Raw genomic sequence first — 20,948 nt, forward strand, 5'->3', positions numbered from 1 at the left:
GGGTACAATGCAGCATGCTAGGGGCCATCTGGTTGCCAGGTGGTTCCTGGCTTAGCTTTTCTTCACAATACACATCACTCCTCCTTCCCTAATTCCAAGGAAGGCAATTTCTACCTCAGGAAAGTCCCTCATTAAAGACACAGACAAGGGCTTTATTGCAAGCAAGTCATCTGCAGCACAGCAAAGTTCAGAGCCCACAGCAGAAAGCCTAGAAGGGCTGTTTATTACCACACATATGTCCCTATGACTATCACTGAAAGACTGTGCCAGGACTATTTCTGACTGTTAATAGGAAGTGCAACATTTTCACTGTGACCCAATGCTTTGTGTCCTTCACAAAAAAAAAAAAAAAAAAATCACTTCCAAGGTAAGAACAATTTTTATAATAGTACCATTTGTACAGAAAACAGGTGATTTAAAATGTACTAAGCAAGACTGACAACCAGGGTAATTTGATTTCTTTCAGGGAGCAACACAACCTATCAGTGTGGTTAGATCCTGTGAACTTTATTTTCAAAATGGACTTTGTATTAACAGCATGGACTTGAGAGTCCTATGGGTCCATTCAACAACTGCTTGACCCGTAGGGGAACGTGGACTACCCATGACAAAATGCAACCCCACAAATTAAAAAAATCAGCCATCTGTTTGGACATATAGGCTGGCCCATTATCAGTCTTTATGGAGCCAGGTACTCCAAGGGCTGCAAAAGCAGACAAAAAACGATGCTGAATGTCTGAATGTCTTTCACACGTTCACCTGTATGGTGAAACCAGGACAGGGTGGAAGTAAAAATACACATGGAAAAGGTATCAATCATAACATGAACGTATTTCAACCCACCAAATTCAGGAAAATGTGTAACATCGGTTTGCCACATCTCTAGAGCTTAAAGTGTTAAGTTTACACATCACTGTTTTCAGCAAAACCCAAAAGCTAGGGTGAAGTAGTAAAGTATATGTGCCATTTCAACTCCTTAGCATTTTACAATTTTCTCCTTCACTCGCCGAAGTTTGCCCAGGTTCTCCGTAAGATAACATGACTTCACAATGAACAGGCAGACAGATCACAACACCCAAAAACTGGTAACCATCTTTCCCATGAATGGAGACAGTGATTTAACAGACAGATCCTTGGGAAGCAACTTAAAATTACAAGGGAATGTTTCTGCCTATGGACAGGAACTGAAAATAAGCAATATAGAAAAGAGTTAATGGTTTTGTGCAATTTCAGCTTGAGAGGACAACTTTCAAATCAGGATTATTGCAGGAGCATGCATCACAAGAAGCAATCAGAACAATGCAGGCAGTCAGCAGGATACAGTTTATCTTGGTCATGCTTCTTCCCTTCCCCGGGTAAATCCTGCCATGTGCAGGGAGCAGGGATGCGGTGCTGCTTTTGCCGGTGCTGCCGGGCTCTTCTGTGATACCATAAGGCAAGCCTTTCCATCTAGGTGGTCGATTGGGCTGGTAAACGCTCAGAAAAGCACTCAATAAATCCACATGCCCCTCCACGGCAGCTTGTTTTCTCACCGCTGCCCATCGATCTTGCGGACTGGGGTGGAAAAGATCAGGCTGCCCCCAGGATCAAAAGGATCAGGGGGTAAAGGGACCATTCTCCAGTTCTCCTTCCACATCCCCGACAAGCTCATGATCAGAACGTTGTGTTTCACTCGACGGTGGCGCAGAAGGGCTGCTGTGACTGTCGAGGCGACACAAGCATCCTTCTTTTCCTGATCTCCAGGTGCTGCGTGTGCCATGAGCACCTCAAACACTTCCCACCACGGACACAAAAGTTCTGCCAGCGCTCTGTCGCCCCACATAAGCTGGTACCACAGAGCGTCCCCTGAGGCATCCCGTGTCTGAGGGTCGGAAACTTTGGTGCTATTTAGAGTCAGATCACAGTCTTTAGCCCATAACAAGCGTCTGTTCAAACCTGTAGATTCAATTTTCCTGACCTGTTTTTTCAAAATCAGTTGCATTGTCTTTGGGATGTCTTTTTGTTCCTGGGAGACATCACTCCCCATAGTTCTTGGCTGCTTACCCTCCATCCCACAGAAAGGTCAGCTGGCAGCATGGGCTTCATTTCAACCCCTGGGCTTTGTTTCAGCTGAGCATCATCACCAATGCAGCCACTAGCTGCCTGTCTAAGTCCCTGTCTGTCTGCCATTTGTGACAACTAATTGCACGGACTCAAGAGCACTTGTCCACCAGGCTCCTCTCTGCAGAGCATCTGCCACATCACATCTCGTCCCCCCAAGGTCAGGTGGAGACAAGTTTCTCTCTGCCATGCTGCCATGGCGTTCGGCAGGTGCGTCTCACAGCCTGTAGCTCAGTTCCACCTTGTCTCTCTTCAGGCCAAATCCAGAAAATATTTATTTGCTTACTTGCAGTAGTCAGTTCTCAGGAATGTTTCAGACTGGTTATGTACAAGTAACAGGGTCAGTGGCGTGCATAGAAAAATTGTGTCAGTATTTCTCAAACATCACAGGGAAAGCTCATTTTTACGCAAAGACAAAAGCCCTTGTGACTCCTCCAGTGCATGGAAAAGCAGTCTGTGCTGGGGAACTCTGCAGAGTCAGGATGGTCCTACTGTGCTTCAGAATTAGCAGGTTATGAAATGGAAACAGCTGCTACTCAGAGACACACAGGGCAAAAATGCCTACTCTGCCCAGTAGCCAGGAATCTGCTTTGCTGGTCTTGGGCACCCAAGTATCCTGAAGAGCCACTGCCCCATCAGTCCTCAGCACAGTCTATAGGCACCCCAGGCCTTCACTGCCTGTGGGGATATGACAGGCCCTGATCGATTTATTGGTGGGTACAGAGACAAAGCCAAATATTTGCCCAGAAAATTGCAACACGAATCATTTCCAAGCCCAGAAGGGCTTCTCCAGTTCTGCTCTGGATGGGGACCTAAGCAAACAGGAAAACCTAAAACCAAAACCAACAGTGCACATGTGATGGAGACACCAGCAGCTTCCACCACTATCCCACTAAGCTCATATGCACTGCTCATCCCACAGTTGTCTTGCCCATGATCCCAAGCTCCTCAGAAAACAAGCAACATCTCGTTTCAAAACAAAATCCAGCAGAAGAATATCACATGTTCTTTTCCCATGGTTTCATCGTTACGCAGAGCTCTGCCCAGAGCTATGTCTCAATACAAAATGAGTGACTAAACTGAAAGGTAACAAACTGAAAGAGATAAATGCAGACAGACCTACACTGGAAGGGGAAATTGCCCAGCACCAGTGCCAGTTGTGAAGGATTTTCAAGTTCAGCTACAAAGTAAATCCATCACAGAAAGGGAAATGTTAGCAAGTGACTAGAGATACAGTACCTTTATTCTTGAGGCACACTTACTTGCTTGTTCATTTTACTATCTGTATATTTTAGTATCTTTTAAAATGCAAGTTTCTGCTAGAAACTATTTTCACAAGCTTCAAAACACACTTCAAAGAGCTATCCATCTGCTTAGTGACACAGACATGGGGCAGGGCTTATTTATTAATCTACGAGGATTACACTTCAATCTAGATCAACCTTTGCCTGCAGGTAAGAGCAGTAGGGCAGATAAATCCACTAGATTTTCCAACTGCAAAGGCATGAAAGGAACAGAATCCTAAAGAAATTTATGTCGTGCTTGGATGGCAAAAAGAGGTGAATATAAGGAGACAGCCACTTCTTTTTTATCTGTTGTTCAGCAGCTGCTGGAACAGGCAAATTCTATTCCTACTGACCTGTCAGCTCTGAACCTACCTCTAACAGCTGAAACAAGTCTCCATAGCTAGTTTTTCAAGTGAAAATATAGCACATTTCTCTGATCTCTTTTTTCCTGCCTTTTTAATGTGCCCACAGATCACTGTCTCACTGGAGGAAAGCTCATTTTTCACTTACCTTCCCTCTCCCTTAGGCAAGCAAGAAAAAGGCACCAAAACACTGCTACAGAAAACACAAACACACAGTAGAGGTAAAACATTCATTCTCTCCCCATCCCTTCTCTCCCCCTCCCATAAGTGAGATACAGACAACTCACTTATTCCACTGCACACTGGAATGAGCAGTGTCATTGAGACTGATCTTGCAATAACTTAAAATGCAGAAGAAAATCCCATCCTCTTCAGAAAAAAATAAAAATTACCGCTTCTATCCATATATAAAACAAATTAGAAACAAAAATAACTCAAATCTCCCAAGTAACTGAAACTTCTGTACTTAAATTCACATGAGTTTGGCAGAGCAGTAAGGGCAGATCACCTGGTGCCAACCACAGAGGTATTTCAGAGTAAAGCCCCATAATGCCAAACCTGCAATACAGTGTCTGCAAGGAAGTCTTTCTGACCCTGATAGTAAATATGGATTCATGTCCTGAAGTATGAAATATATTCATTTTACCCAATATTTTTTCCAAGTATTTATTCCCTTCTCCTGCTTGTAATAGGTGGTAAAAGAATTCAGTCCTAAAATGCTTTTAATTTAAAGGGTAAACAAGTTACTTTAAGTACAGCTTGTATATTCACCAAGTTGCTCTGTTCCCATCACTGGAATAAAACAGAAAATTCATGACACCACCCAAAGAAAAGGAGTATCTGCCCTTAAAACAGCCAGTAGCATTTTTATCTGCTGGCTCAGAGAGGTACACACTTTTCACCAATTAAATATTGTCATTGTCAGCACCTTTTAAAAAAAATTAATTACAGTCAAGGACTACTCTCTCATAAATAGCAGTGTACAAATCCATTTGTGCTAGAAAACAAAAAGTAGAATCAAGTTCATAAAAAGATTTCAAAGCTTTGAATGAGGCATTGTTTCAGCAGATATTACTGACTTACTATAAGGGTCATAAAGCTTGAACTTACAATACAGGGCTCAAAGACTTAGTCCAGATGAACCAAAGGACAGAAGTCCCCATAATTATAGCTGCTCAGTGCACATCAAGCAGCACTGGCAGCACTTCCACAAGTCACCACTCTGAACAGACTCAGGGCTGGCTGGCAGGAAAGGCCTGATTGACTGTGCCTATGGCGACTGAATGTGCCCATTGGTGATTACAGGTAATGATGCAGGTCAGTGCTGGCATCCTGATACCAGCATTACCATCTAAATAAACACACATTCCAGCATCTGAAGTATCAGTATCATAAATAAGGTAAAATGAGAAATGTGTTTCTAATTTCCAAGCGCCTGTAATTATCATTTAGAACTTTGCAACAAATCATTACTTCCATTTATTGCTAAGAGTGACGCTGGAAGCGTACAGTGGACCAAAACAAGTGAAGGAAAAAAAAAAGCCTACGTGAATTCAGCTTTTTTTGCTCAGAGAAGAGTACTAAAGGTCATTCTAAGTGCATACAGTTTGACTGGTTTTTTCCCCAAATGCATTCCACAAAAAACATTCTCAACCATTTCTATTGAAATGGACATTTAGAGGAATTTTTAATACTGCATTAAAAATACTGCTAATGTTTTATGCAACACTAGTAGCACACCATTAAAAATTATCTAAAATAAAAGACTATAAGTATTATCTATAAATCGCCTCTGCTATTTTTGGCAACCTGTGGAGTATAAAACTGTATCTATATTAATTTGCAGTAATACAAAATACCTTTTATTGAAAGTTTAAACATAAATTTATTATATGCTGTAAGAGACAGCACGTGGGTAACAAGGAATGCTTAGCTTCAATATTCTGCTGAGTTTTATTCAGAAGCACAACCAACTCTCTACAGCCTGAAAGCTTAACTTTGCAGAACAACATGGAATGAAAGCTTATTTACCACACTCTATCCTGTGCTCTTCAGAATGAATCAGGTTATTAAGCATTCCACACACACACACAGGGGTTTGTTTGATTTTCTTTTTTTTTTTTTTTTAATTACTCTTGTTGGAGGTTAGGATGTTTTTTTTTTTTTTTCTTTCTCTCAGGGACTTTTGTCCTATTTGTTGCCTAAGAGATAACAACAATTGCTACTTAAGAGGCAAAAGAAGTGGCCAAGGTAGGGGACAGGGTGCAGCTGGGTACTCTTAGCTGGGAAGGGCAAAGACACAGCGAGATTTTGGCTGGGGGGTGAGGTGCTGGGCTCAGCTCCTCACTCTCGGATCGGAGGAGAACGGTCAAGTTGCTGCTACCAGGGGGAGAATTCACTGCCACCACGGGCTCTAGCCCCTATACTGCTTCTTCTTTACCACGGGTGAGCCTTTGTTCCAAAGAGCAGTCAATGAACTGGGACCTCAGTAACACCCAATCACACTGGAGAGGACCCTCACCATCTACTGGGGTGCCTCAGGGGAAAACCTGGGACCTGAGCCCCTCCCCACTCTGAGGGAGCCTCTCCTGGCTGCTTGCAGGAGCCCGACTGCCACTGCCCAGCCCTGACTGCCACTGCCCAGCCCCACTGCCACTGCCCAGCCCTGACTGCCACTGCCCAGCCCCACTGTCACTGCCCAGCCCTGACTGCCACTGCCCAGCCCTGCCACTGCCCAGCCCTGACTGCCACTGCCCAGCCACTGCCCAGCCCCACTGCCACTGCCCAGCCCCACTGCCACTGCCCAGCCCTGACTGCCACTGCCCAGCCCTGACTGCCCAGCCCTGACTGTCACTGCCCAGCCCCACTGCCACTGCCCAGCCCTGACTGTCACTGCCCAGCCCTGACTGCCACTGCCCAGCCCCACTGCCACTGCCCAGCCCTGACTGCCACTGCCCAGCCCTGACTGTCACTGCCCAGCTCTGCTGCCACTGCCCAGCCCCACTGTCACTGCCCAGCCCCACTGCCACTGCCCAGCCCCTGCCCAGCCCCACTGCCCCTGCCCAGCCCCACTGCCACTGCCCAGCCCTGACTGCCACTGCCCAGCCCCGCTGCCACTGCCCAGCCCCGCTGCCACTGCCCAGCCCCGCTGCCACTGCCCAGCCCCACTGCCACTGCCCAGCCCCACTGCCACTGCCCAGCCCTGACTGCCCAGCCCTGACTGCCACTGCCCAGCCCCACTGCCACTGCCCAGCTCTGCTGCCACTGCCCAGCCCCACTGCCACTGCCCAGCCCCACTGCCACTGCCCAGCCCCACTGCCACTGCCCAGCCCCACTGCCTTCTGCCTCTGCTTTGGGCTCTTTCATTGCGCTTCAACCCAGCATCCTGTGCCCACCAGTACACCCCACAGCTGCTGCTACAGCTGCGGAGTTTCTGCTATGTTTTATTTGCCACTCTGGGGTGTGCCTGCCTCTGTTGTTCCTGCTCCAGCTCATTTCACCATCCAGAGGGGCACCGGGACCGATTCCCCATGGGTTTGTAAAGGAAGTGCCTTTTCCATCTCTCCCGCCGGTTCTCTGGCCATTAACCACGAGAGCAAAAGACAGCTTCCTTCTGCCTGATTTATATGTTTCTTTGTCATTTTCCTGGAAGAGATTTTCTTTATAGGACATCAAATCAATAGATAGAGGATGGGCACATCCTTCCAGACACACTTAGCCACAACCCTGAATACCTAGGTCTACTCTGGACTCCTGGCAACACAGACCCTGACTCCAGCTATGTTCTGAGCATGCTGTGAACAACCTTTGGTGCAAACACTGCCCTAACAGAGCAAATCACAAACTCTGATACAAATCTGGAGGAGCTGACACTCTTATGTCAGAAATATCTCTTCTATTTTTGTGGCTACCTCCCTGCACTACGTATTTTGTAATACAGGGAGCAGGGGAGCACTGAAGGAGGACAGGCTATCCAAGCAGCTCAGGGCCATCACAGCTGCCTTTATCTCTGATGCTCACCCATCTCAAGCTACAGGCAGACAAGAAGGATGGGATATGAACCATGGACCGACCATCCAGACCATCCCTTGAGCAAGGTCTGTTCTTTCCAAATCATCCAGCTCCACTCCTGCATGTCTCCTTTTTGAGCCCTTGGGTTGTTTGTTTGTTTTTCCCTCAGCCTCCTTGAACAACCTTCTAATTGCTGATGGAAATAAAAGCTAGTGTTAGTTTCAGCACACTCAAGGGAAGCAGACAAATGCCTACACGCGTGACTAGAGTCTTGCTGTGAACAGGCAGGGCAGGCTGCCTGCCTGGCACACCCTGAAACACAGCCTGCAAGAGGAGCAGCCCAGCACCTGAGAGCAGCACATCAGGAACCAGTAGCCAGGGATATGTCAGCAGGAGTCCTCTGTCAGCAGAAACCTACACGTGAACATACAGCTGCTGGTCATCAAGCCATAGTCACAGCACTTCAAACAGAAGGAGAAGCTTTGCTGTCTGAGCGATACCACGTGGTGAGAAGAGGAAGGGATGCCTAGGCACACCTTAGACATCACACATCAGCTGCAAGAATCGGGCAGGGGCATTAGAAGACTGTGGAGTCTCTTTGTCCAACAATCAGCCAGGGCACAGTAAAAGCATGTTAACATTATCAAGTATTGGCAATAGGCTCTGGCACAGCACATGTCCCTGGGTCTGGCCAAAGTCCCCATGAGGGGATCAGATCTATCTGCTCAGACCTGGTGGTCATAGAGGGGCTGCTGTGGAAAACAGAGTACCTTGGCACGAGAAGATCTGGTTAGCTAAAACAAGCTGACCAGATTTCCAGCTAACCAGAATTCAAATCCACACTTGAATCCTCCTTAAAATCAAAGGGTCTTTAACACACACTTTCAGCCCTTTTCACAGCAGAAAAAATGCTTTCTTCACAGTCCCTCTCAGACTCTGAGCCTTCCCAGAGAAAAGGGTGTGCTTGCACTTAATGTTTGGCACCTTGCAATTGCACTTGCTGCACAAGCTATTCAGACACCTTCAACAAAAAGAGAGAAACTTAGCTGTACCTCAAACTCAGCTGAGGCTACTCCAGGCACAGTCGTGGTTGAGACACGCAGGAGGAGGCCAATCCATCTGCTCACAGCCAGCAGATACAGGATTCTGGACCAGCAGTGAAGCACACAGGCCACTTTTGAATGTCTACAGCACTTTCTACTGTTCATCTCTGGATCAAATTTGGACCAATGCAAGAGTTTTCAAAAGCACACCCCAAACTGTGTTCAGAACTTTCATACTAAGTTTTCATTTCCTAGCTTTGTTCATCCAAGACCAGAATCTCAGGTAAAATGGCAAGCTTTGTATAGCCAAGCAGCTGTCCTAAGAGATAATCTATGTTCCTAAAGATAAAACCGACAGTTCCTAGTTCTAAACCAGAAACCAGCCCCATCATTCTCTCCAGAAAACAAAGTGAAAACACAGGGTTAATGGAATCAATAGGTCCTATAATTAAATGCTGCCAAGTTAGCTGACACGATTGGACTACTGGGTTTGGTTTGTTTGGGGGGTTTTGTCTTGTTTATCCAGAGGTTGCATATACTTTAAATACAGCTAATTTTGCAAACAGTTATTGAAATTTAATTTAAAACTCTCTCAGGGAATAAAATGAGAAGTTTCACAGAGAGAAAAGTAACTCTTCATAGACTCTACTCACTGGAAGCTACTGCAATCTGTCTTAGAGGTACTAGAAATACTAAAAGAAAGAAATCTTCCTACTTGCTGGAGGCTTGACACAAGATAATAAATATTCCTCAACTCCTCATACCCATGAGTGCCAAGTCTAAATGAAGGAGCAAAATTTGCTAAAGGACCTTAATTCTACCTACAAATCCACAACTTAAGAAGTGTCAGGTGCAAACTGATTGTTTCCCTGATGGCAAAAAGTACCCCAGATTTTCAATATTCAGAAAACAGAGCTGTAAATGGCATTGTCTCTTTCCAGATGGTGCAAGTCAGGTACAGATTCAATGAACTCATCACATTTTCTAATTTTCACCACTCAACCCTGCTGGTTGTAATAAGGCCATTGTCTCCCTTATACTATATGAAACACATGTATTTTATCTGGAAGCATCATGTGCTAAAATAAAAAAATTGTTTCTGTGGTGTAATAAATAGTCTCATTACACCACAGAAAGTTAGAAAAACATGTATTTTAAAAAGACTAAAAGAGAAAGAGCATACCATAACACTGGTCAAGCCTATCAACCAGCACTAACCTGTTTCACAGACTGCAGAAAACAAAGATAATTGACCAAGCCACACCTTTTCACCACAATTCCTTTCAAACGGGCATCGTAACAAAGATGCAGGATACTGAGTACAAACACTAACGCTCTGAAGCTGATGTCTGTTATCCCTTTCTGCCACCTCCCCAGTCAAGACAAAAGAACAAAGATCAGTTTCATCTGTGAGACTGCTGTAGGGAAAAACGGCAGTGAGTGTAAAACCATAAGGATTAGCTCATCTTTTCTCCTTAATAAAACAGCAAACAATTAGTGTTAAAGTAAAATGGGTCAATCAAGACCTCAAATCCTCTTAACAGCTAGTACAGTAACCCATGTGGCCACAACAATCCAAATTAACCCCATGGATACATCAATTCTTTCCTCTGATACCTAGAAAGCAATTACAAATGTCACACTGAACGTCCCTCTAAAACACCCTTGTATAGTTTAGAAGCATAACCTGCTATTAAACCTTCCCATGAAATAAAAGCTTTTTCCTTTACTGAGGCAGGCAGCTTAAACTGTCTCTGTTTTCCAGCACCAATCCTCTAAATCAGCTCCACCCCATGGAAATAAGTCTCATGCTGTTTTTCCTTATTAACCAAGATGCAGTACAGAACTGTTGCTAATGAGCACACCTGTACATGAAGCAGAAGGATGGAAGAAAAAGCACCAACCTTAAATATGTCAAGACCCACCCATACTCTGCCTTAGCGTGTGCACGTGTGTTTGGGAAGAGATAAGCCACGTCATGATATCAGAGAACACTGCACATTTCCAGGCTTTCTCTGGAAGTAATTGGTATCTCTAAATATCATCAAGGGGTTTACAACACTGAGCCCACATACCAGGAATTTATCCTCTTTCTCTTTTCATAAAAAACATTCTCTTTTCTCAAAAAAATATGCTTAATTTTTAAACATGCCTAAAGCTGACTTTCAAGCACACTTCAGCATGTGTTTGAACTGAATAAATATAGATGGACCAAAACAAGCGTCCTTGAGTCTTAAGGAACAATTCTACATATCAAGCACATGCATGCTTTTATTTCTTCATCAAGTGCACACATGGACTTAAAGACAGCCCAAACCCCAAAATATCTAGATCATCACATAATTCAGTTTAGAAAGGACCTTGGGAAGTTACCTAGTCTTAGGACCACTATTAGACCTTTCCAAACTTCTGGTAATCTTTGTGTGTATTTTAAGTGCAACACTCCCTAATCCCTTCCTAGTTAAGGCTTCAGTTCAGCTTGCAGTGTCCTGCAGCCAGAAATGCCTTTTCTGAAACCCAAATAAAGCCAAGGGGTAGATTTTTTTTTTTCTTTGACTGTGAGCCAGAAGTTTTACCAGATCAGTTCTCAGCACAGCCACTGCCTGCACTGTAGGTGAAAGATCTGTAAGGAACTCAGGCTTCAGGCACCAGTAGAGCTTTTATTTTCCTTTCTTAAGCTGATTATCATTTGTCCCACCATGGCAGATCAGATTTTCCTTCATCTGCTGCAGATATGTTACAAGCTCTGCTGTACCTTGTGCCTTTGTAGAGACATTAGTAATCAAAAGGCGACTGTCGGAAAGCCTCTGTCCTAAAGTCCTCACAACCTCAATTCTTTTTGACTTCTTCTTCTTCTTCCAACCCCATTAAGAAAACAAACGTGTCTCCAACACACGTGCAGGACATGCCACATTGGGAGGTGAAGCTGAAAAAGCCCAGCAGAATCTGCAATGGGCCTCAGCCCTGTTTCTGGGGTTAGATATTTCTAGCAACTTCCACAGACAGTTGTTAAGTGAGCACAGTGCCAGAGTTAGAGAGGCCAGAGCCCACTCTGTCAGCACACATAGCAGATGTTTCCTCTGTGAATTTAGGTATATGGTTTAGCAAAGGGTAACTTGTACAGAAGGGAGCATGACAGACTGAAAAGAAAGGTATACTTCTGGAAAAAACATCTAGCAACAAGGGAATTCTTAACCCACAGAATGCAGCAATTCATTTAGGGACTGTTGTGATAGGATCACTCCTGCCTAGGCACAGCACCTCAGGGGTCATTAAATTACAAGTATTTCTTTATTGTCCACACATTAAAGAACACAGCTAAGTGGGTATGATATAACATACCATAATAATTACATCAGTCCTCTAAATCAAGGCTGCAAATGCTGCTTTACGTAACAAACTGCATTATAAGCACAATGACCTGCCCTCCAGTGTGCTAAAACTCTCCACAGAAGAAGAACAGCAACTTCTAATTCTCAGGTTGACAGCTCTTTGGCTTCTCTCAAACACCCACAGGAAATGTGCAACATGGGTGCAACAAACTGAAAAGTCCCAAAAACCAAATCCTGTCCCTTGATGAGATAAGAAAAGATGAGAAGAGACAGAATTTATGGCACCATGCTCCACTGCTGAGATCGTCCTCTTCACAGAGCCCTGTGCCAGGGCTCACCTTCATGTTTCATTACCATGCAGAATGGCCTCACAAAGCCACTGGGGTTATTTTCAGTGTGTTACTTCAGCTCACCTGTAAATGCCTGCGCTCCAGGAAACGGGTACCACATGAAGACTGAGGTCTTGCCCACTGCTGAGTGCACCATCAGTGTCTTGCGAATGAAAGAGACAGCGAGGCATTTGGTGGCTCCCAGTCCTAGGCACTACCCAGGTGAGTTTGGGCTCCTTTGTACATTATCACGCTTACAGAACATCAGCTGGAGAAATGAACAACCATCCACAAGCTTAACTGGACTGCCTTTACACTGAGTGAAGAGAGCTTGTAGCACGCTCAGGGGAAGTGCCCAGTCTTTCATGGTTCATGAATCACTTCTTCGTGAGCTGTGACATAACACAGGGGCAACTTCACTATGCTGTGCCCTCTCAGCACATTCTCTTCCCAAGCAAGGGCTGAGATGCTGACACCATTCAGTCGGGAGGGAAGGGAAGGAAGCTCCAGAAAATAAATACATTCTGCAGCTGAGCCTCTTCTTGAGTCTTTCAGCAATGAGAGCTGTAGTCTAGACATCCCTGTCAGTCTAAACCAGCACAGGTGAAAAGAAGCCGGTTCTTTCATGGAGAGAAAAACAAAGGTTTGTGGAGAAAATGGGAAAAACAGAACCAAAAGAATATGTGATTCGATCGCACATGGAAGAACCCTTCTGGAAACAAAAGGGACAGGTTTTCTGAACAATAAGCAGCACAAATGCTGGACAGCAAGTGATTTTTTGAGGAAGGATGGAGTATGATTTATTGGCATGACCACAGAGACATGACAAATTATGAAAATTGATGCTGGAGACCTAGAATAAGTAAGACTTGCAACATATGTGTGCATACATCCCGTTCTACTGCATGTTAATGCTATGTTAATTGCTATTCTGTTAATTGCTATGTTAAAATGCTATTCTCTATGCTAATGGTCACTTACAAGTGAAAACCTACACCTCTGTCTCAGGAAGAATACTACATGAAAATCCACCAAAAACACAAGGGAATATTTTTATTCGGAGGAAAAGCGAAAGTTCCTGCTTAACCCAGGGAAATTGACCATGTTGGTATCTTTCGGTAGGGAGAGCAATTCTCCCGGCATGCGGCACACCCCCTTCTTTCCAGAAGGTGTTCCATAAAGCACATCTCATCCAAAGGGCAGGTCGGAGTGTCTCGAATGAGAACAGGACAGATCAAGGCTTATTTGGTGGCTCGGTGCAGCACCACGGCAGAGCAGCGCAGCACACGCCTACGGCTCCTACCTGCAGCCATCTGAGCCAGGCACATTTTACATCATTTTCTCCTACATAAAAAGGCATTGTTCGCCGCTGAGGCTCCCGTGTACGGCTGCTTCCTCCCTGATCCATGCAATACAGGGGATCATTTTTTTAGGTGGGTTTTTTTTTCCCCCCTCCTCTCCCCGATGCAAATGAACAGCGCTTACAGCCCTCGCCTGACACAACGCTCTTTGTTCAGCCGCGCAGATCCCCTTAGAGAAGCTTAGGGGTGGGGGCAGGAGAGGACAGAGGTTCGCATCCTACGGAGGGCTCTACAGCCCGGAGATGCTCTGCGGCAGCCGCCCCCATGAAGGTAAAGCGGGCGTTACCGGGCGGCCGCCCCGCTCCATTTTCACCTCCGCGAGGTGGGGCGGCGGCGACCCGCGGAGAACTCCGCTCCGGCTCCGGGACGGAAGAGCCCAAAGAAGGGACTGAAGGACGGACGGAGGGAGGAAAGAAGGAAGGAAGGGAGCACCCTCGAGGGCCGGGGTGCCCCCAAAAAGGGCTCGCGACAGCCGCAAGGCGGGAAGCGCACGCGGCTGCCCCCCCCCCCCCTCCGCCCCCGCACTCCACAACGGCGCCGGCCCCGCGCCCCCGCCCCGCCCGTCCCTCCTCCTCCTCCTCCTCCTCGGACGGGGCTCGGCACGGTGCTTACCTGAGCGCCACGGCGGCTGCCGGCACCGGCGGGCACACAGAGGACGCGGGGTACCCGGCTCAAGCCGACCCGCCCCGTCGCTCTCGGGGCTGTCGCCGGGACGCGGCCGCCTGCGCGCCGCGAGCCCCCGGGACCCGCCCCCGGCCCCGCCCCGGCCCCGCCGCCGCTCCCGCAGGGCCCCCGCGCCTGTGGAGGTGGAGGAGCGGCCCCTCGCTGCCGCCCCGCCCCGCCACGGCCCCTGCATTGCAGAGACACCGAGGCTCCGGGACGCCCGGCCACGGGCCCGGTCGGTGTCGGCGTGTCCTGCCACTGATGGAAAACCTTACCGAAAGGCCCTCACCTGATTTCAGTTGGATCTTCCAGCGGTGCAAGTCCAGCTCAGTCTAATTCCTCCTTTTCTTCTGGAGAAAGAGAGCAAGTAGCAGTGAGATCGGTGAAAAAAACGCCTCAACGACACCCTCAGACGCCGCGCTGCTGCTCACTTCCACGCTGCTTTCCTAGGGCCGGGCTTTCCAGGCATTTCCTGGAATCGGGCAATAAAAGATATCCTATTACTTTGTCACTTATCACATTCTCGAACTGAACTGCCCCCTCAGAGTGTCCACTGCTATACTCCAAAGTCATTCCTCCCACAGTATCACTACAGCATCAGCTCACCTCACCCGTTACAGCCAGAACCACGTCATTTCAACCCACCTGTGCTGGAGATGAAAGAGTAAAATGCTGCTTTCTTACCTCTTCTGTTGCCCTAAGCAAATTTTAGTTTATTAATAATTCATGACTGCAAAAGTCAGTCTGTCGGAATCTTAACCAAAAATGCTGAGTATGTCATGTATGTATTAGCCTGTAATAATGTTTTGAAGGTACTGTAGTTTGATTCAGTGAAGATAAATATCTTTATATTTGGGGACCTGGATTGCACACTATTAGCCATACTGCAGTGGAAAAACTTTAAACATTCATTTCAGTTTGGCTGCATTTTGCTGCATCACTGTGAGCAAGTTATCCACATTTTTTCCCCAAATGTCACTAATTAGGCAGCCACCTTGATTTCAAGCATAATTTTCAGGAGTACTGAGCACTTGGTTTTCTTCGTGGGCTTTAGCAGGTTATCTAGAAGATTTCATGTCTGTAATTTGGGCCATATGTGTCTTAGACTGAGTGGTCAAAATGCAGTTCAGGAAAGCCTAGGTCCCGCCCTTGCGTCTGTTTCTTCATTCATAAAGAAATACCCTCAGCAACTTCTACATATATTCCATGTCAGTGTTAATGAAGTGACTTGGGGAGGCCAAGTTACTTTGTTAAGTATTTTTATGTATTTGTAAATCAGGAAATTTTCATTTAAAAAGAGTGAGGAGTACAAATATTTCTTCCAGTACTTTTCCTGAGCCCTCCTCAAGCTGTTTGAGAGAACTTCCCACCGCTGCTGCTTTCTCACATTTAGTCTGTAAATCAGTGCCATGCAAAAGGAGCAGGATTTTGCCAAAGTGACAAAGGCATCATGTTCCCTGCTTGTTACTCACCATCAGTGATGTACATCCTTCCAGAGATGCTTTCAGAGAAAATGGATTTGCTGCAGTCAGTCTTTCTCCCAGGCTGCCAGGAGGAAAGACACTGGTTCAGGGCACGTGCACCAGTGTCTGCAATACCCTGAAGACAATCCAGTGCCTTTCTCCTGCTGGTTTTTTTTTTTTTTTTCTGTGCCTCTCTTTGGAGGCCTAGGCATCCATGCAAAGACCTTGATGGAGTTCTCCCCACAAGCACAGGAACTTTGCCCTTCCTCTCACCACCTAGATAACGCGAATGCAGGCTTAACATAAACCCTAATCAGAAGCAGCCCTGAGAGGGAATGAGCAGTTGACTTGATCAAGAAGAAAAAGTTAAACTTCATCCAAATGGAAATTAGATCAATTTAAAGCTTACAATATTTAAAAAAAAAAAAAAAGGGGGGGGGGGGAAAGGACATTCTATACTTTCACTGGAAACAAATACTGCAACGGGTATCATGGAAAAGATGAAAAGATGTCTTAATGGAAAGACTCTTGTACAATACACTGTGCACTGTCCATAAACATTCCTAGAGATTGGGGGTGGGGGGGTGTAACTAACCGGAGACATGCTCAGAATATTCCATGTGTGACGGAGAATCAACGCCTCTAGCTCAGATGCAGCACAGCAGCAGCCTGTCTCTTTTCGGCAGCAGCCTGCAGAGAGAGACAGAGAGAGAGAGAAGGTGAGTCTTAGAAGTTAGTCATTCAGCTGCATCTCTCCTTTAAACAATCATCAAAGATGATGAAAAATAAGCACAGAAAAAAAAATGGCAGTCACCATTTCCCCTGAGATAATTATCTAATCAAATTACGTTATACTTCACATGAAATATTCAGCAGCACTGTTGACAGTAGATGTTTTAAGATGGAAAAAAATATTTTAATTCATGTTAGAGATATTAAAATGCATGCACATACTTTTATTAGAAATATTCATGCAGAGATCAGAAAGCATCTTTCCACTAAGCAATAGTGAGGAAAGATTTTCTGTATAAAAGAAAAAAGATTTTGCATCACCTCATAAACCATGAGCTTTATAGTATAGCTTTGAGATACTGAATTATGGATCTCTGTATGGAAGTCTGGCAAGTCAAACACAGGGGACTTTTTGCCTGCCTACTAAAAGAAAAAGGAATGAAATAGCCTATAGTTGTCTTTAGAACAGATTAATTTGAAACTGTGTCTGGGGAATGCTGTTTTAAAAGGAATTTGTGTCAATACTTTGTCTCTTACTGTAGTTCAGTAACAATTCCCCACTGCTTTCCTGAGAGTTTATTGGGATGCAGTAGTGGCAACCTAGGTATTTGGCATCACTTCAGACGGGGGAAGGAAACATTTAATTTCTCAAAAACACAATGACTCAAGCCTTGGCGCCGATGTCACCACATTAGCTGAGCCATCAGAGCAGTCAAGACAAAGTCAGCTCTTATTTATTGATGATGGGAAGAGCTGCGAGCACCAGTGAGGTTAATGAAACAAAGGAGTATGTCCCCTTGCACATTACTCTCAGTGGCATATTTGCAGTCTGTGGGCACGCTGAGCAGTTTTTTCCCCACCCTTCTCCTTGGAAACACCTAGGTTAAGGTGACCGGGAAAGACAGGGCTCCCGCCTCGGCATTGCTGGGATGTTTTCATGGGCTGGAAAACTCTAGGGTCCCTCTAGTGCCCGACAGAGGCAATGGGGGAAAAAAGCGAGCTGAATGCTCCTTCAAATCCTGGTCAGCGACTAAGCAAAATAAAAGCTTCCACTGAAAACAGAATGGACTTATCCCTGGCTTTGCATCACAAACTATGTTCCATTTTTTTTCTTTTTCTGACAAGAAACTCTGCTGTATCTCAACAGCTCATATAGTAACATTTCCATGTAAAAGCCTTCCTTTTTCTGTCTCCCATTTGATTACATTTTCCATTCAAATATTATTTGGAGATAGTACCTGTTTGTAAATGTAAACGTCTCAGGCTGCTACAGGAAAGCTTTAAGCAAAGGTGAGATCTGGCCCAGTGGAAGGACTTGTACAAGAGCAATGCTGCCTTTGTCAATTTAGTTATCTTTGGTCTTTTTGTGCAAGGGACTCAAAGTACCCATGTGAATTATGATGGAAGAATTAGCTTCAGGGAGCTACACTCTAATTTGCTAAATGCTTTTGATGTCAAAAGCCAGTCTCTGCATTAGAAGCAGAATAATTTGAAAGCAGAGAGAGGGTACAAAATACTTGGGCAACCAGCTCTTGGGGTTGCAGGGAGATAAGAACTGCAGTAAAGAATGCACTGCAGCAGACACCTTCATTTCTCACTGCTGGGATTGAGAGGAGAGTCCCCAGTGAACCAATGTGAAAAATGGGCAGTAGTGGTCCCTTACAGGGTTCATGGTTATGTGCAGAGCCTTTTCCCCTGTCATTTACCTAATCAAGCTGTTTTTTCCTCTCAGCTCTTGAAGCTTTGTGAAATTTTGGTTGTGGGTCTGATTGCTCTGCTGAAGAGAAGAAAGCTGGGTGTCAGACTTGTTGTGACATCTCACAGAACATTTTTAAATGTATTCAAAATGAAGCAAGGGGAGTACTGATCCCTGCACAATTCAGCTGTAGAAAGTTCTTAACCTAAACCAATTTTCACTGCTTTAACCCATTTTCTGGGGCAGAGAACAATAGTTCATCTCTTAAATTTTCATATGAACAAGAAGAAAAAAACCCAACCTCTCTAGGAAAATAAGTTTTGTTGCTCTTGGCATTTTCTAGTTAAAGAATGATGATTGCTAGAAAATTTCAGGTTGGGTTAGTTGTTTTGCCATCTCTAGCTTCCCACTACTACAAGTGTTGCCTTCTTTATCTATCTTGAGAATTGAGGGAAAAAACTAATGCACCATTCAACCTTACCAAGTCTTTGAATGAAAAAAAAAAAAAAACACACTAAAAAACCCACTGCCTACTTACAGGATCAAAAAGAAGATGAACAGAACACACAGTAAGTTTTATGTAGTGAAATCTCTTTGCACATTGAATCTTTAGCAAAACTACATGAAAAATTAGCTTTTCAAAATAAATATGATGTGTAAGTTACTGAATAGTCAAACTGGTAAGAATACAAGGAATATGCTATTTTTGATATTTAATTTTCTGTTCTAGGGGAAAATCTGAATTGTTCCAACAGAAGTTACGAGGATTAAAGACCTTAGAAAGAACCTGTGAGATGCTTGCACATGGAAGCTCATCAGTGGTCTGATGCACTGATAGCTTGTTTTATTAGGGTGGAATTTTGATAAGGCCTTTTAATATGATCCTCTTGTTACACTCAAGCAGGTAGATGTTACTGCATTTTCCAAGCCTAAAGCTTAAATCATCAGTTGAAAACAGATTAGCCTAGTCGAGTTAACACAACAATATGGGGCAACATAATTCAACTTGGGTTTGGGTTTTGCATTTCTTTTCACCTTTCTATGAATAAAATACTGATGTTACTTCTTCAGAGAAGGGAAACATTACAGACAGAACGAGGGGCTATTTTCCCCCCACAGCTGTGGCTGGAGGTTAAGCATGTATGTACTTGGGCTCTTTCCCATTACCAAACTTCAAACTCAGGCTTTTACTCAGCCTTTGTGTGAGCAACAAATACAGCTGTCCAGTTTGGCTTCAGAATGTCCCTACCCTGATGGATAAGCATCTTCATGGGGCAGCAGTACTTCCCTGAATTGAGGAAGGTGGTCCTGAATGCCTGAAGCCTGCCTGTTGCCTTCCTGTATTACAAAACTGCTCCTTAGCCAGGGCTATGGCCAGCATGAGCCTCTCAGCAGTGTCTGTCAGTGCCCACACGAGTTACCCATTCTGAATTACAGATTGGTCAGGCTTGGTCTAGTGAGCTGATACAATTCTGCAACCAGCTCAGCTGCAGCCTGAGCACCTGAATGTTATCTCCTGAAAGCAGATCTGAACAAACCACAGGTTCAGTGAAGTGCCTGTAAACACACTGGAATAGTCTCTGCCATGCCAGCAGGTGGATAAACTTAAATAAAAATATTTCCAAAAAATGGTTGATTGATCTTATTAAATCTGTCATCACTCTAGGTAACCAGTAATTCATGCAACATGATGGGTCAATTCACCACTCAGCCTAGCACTCACACAACTACTTCTGTTAGTTGGATTGACCTAGACCACTGCTTTTTAGATTACAACTGTGGATTTTTATAATTTGAAAAGCCAAACTCCAACTCCAACTCCAAGTTCAAAGAGGAAAGTTAACAGTGTTGCTTGGGGTGCTCATTCCCATAGGATACCTCAGCCAGTGATCTAAATGCAAAAAAAAACCAAAGCAAATAAACATTGGAAGAAGGATTACTTCTGCCTTGAATCTTGAATTCTGACAAAGGAACTGCAAGGAAAATGTAAAGCACATTATAATCAAGGAACTGATGGGTGGAAAAGGAAGTATTTCAGATGGTTGTGACACCTATAAACATCCATTGTATGAAGCAACTCCTTGTCATCACTTGGTATTTCTGATTTTTGAAGCGTCTGCAGATGCTTGCGCAGGCTGGTGTGTTGCCATGGATACCGTGGTGTGCCGAGGCTTTTAGGAAACGGACTGATCTGTTTGTGTACCTCCAGAGTGAAGAGAAAGAAAAATCCCATCATTTGTGTGCCTGCTAGCAAAGGGAGCCTGACAGTGAAATGAAATGACTCTGCATAATGGTTTTCAGAACCTCCTCCTCTTGGAAATGATGGGGTAGGAAAGAGATGGAAGGTAATGAAGAGAAGGAGTGAGGAGAGCTGTCAAGTGTTTAGCCAAACCCCCTCCTGCATAGCTCAAGGCAAGGCCCTTGCATGATTATGTCAGCTATATGGTCAAGAAAAATCAATATGAGGTTTTAATAATTCAGTTTCCTAATGGCCTGGCACCTTGGCTTTCTGCAAGACAGGAAGAACAACAACAAGGATAAAAGGCAAAAAGGAGTGATCAACAGACAAT

General features: G+C 44.9%; 2 protein-coding genes across 2 annotated transcripts in view; one reads left to right on the top strand and one right to left on the bottom strand.

Annotated features, from left to right (window-relative positions):
- Positions 1-14,523, bottom strand: part of MAP2 (microtubule associated protein 2) — a 233,301-nt gene extending 218,778 nt beyond the window's left edge. Inside the window, exon 1 of the mRNA XM_053947580.1 lies at positions 14,437-14,523. The gene's annotated coding sequence lies outside the window, so the exon portion shown is untranslated. The remainder of the gene's footprint in view (positions 1-14,436) is intronic.
- LOC128790367 (translation initiation factor IF-2-like) lies at positions 13,502-14,990 on the top strand. Its single transcript, XM_053947009.1, has 2 exons — positions 13,502-13,896; positions 13,981-14,990. Exon 2 carries the CDS (start codon positions 14,089-14,091, stop codon positions 14,821-14,823), a length of 735 nt encoding a protein of 244 aa, XP_053802984.1. The 5' UTR covers positions 13,502-13,896; positions 13,981-14,088; the 3' UTR covers positions 14,824-14,990.
- The last annotated feature ends 5,958 nt before the right edge of the window (positions 14,991-20,948 follow it).

This window comes from Vidua chalybeata, chromosome 7, assembly GCF_026979565.1.
Source record: "Vidua chalybeata isolate OUT-0048 chromosome 7, bVidCha1 merged haplotype, whole genome shotgun sequence".
In the NCBI taxonomy this organism is placed as follows: Eukaryota; Metazoa; Chordata; class Aves; order Passeriformes; family Viduidae; genus Vidua; species Vidua chalybeata.

Excerpts from the sequence above, each read along its gene's own strand:
- LOC128790367 (XM_053947009.1), top strand. The coding sequence starts at position 14,089 with ATGAAGGTAAAGCGGGCGTTACCGGGCGGCCGCCCCGCTCCATTTTCA.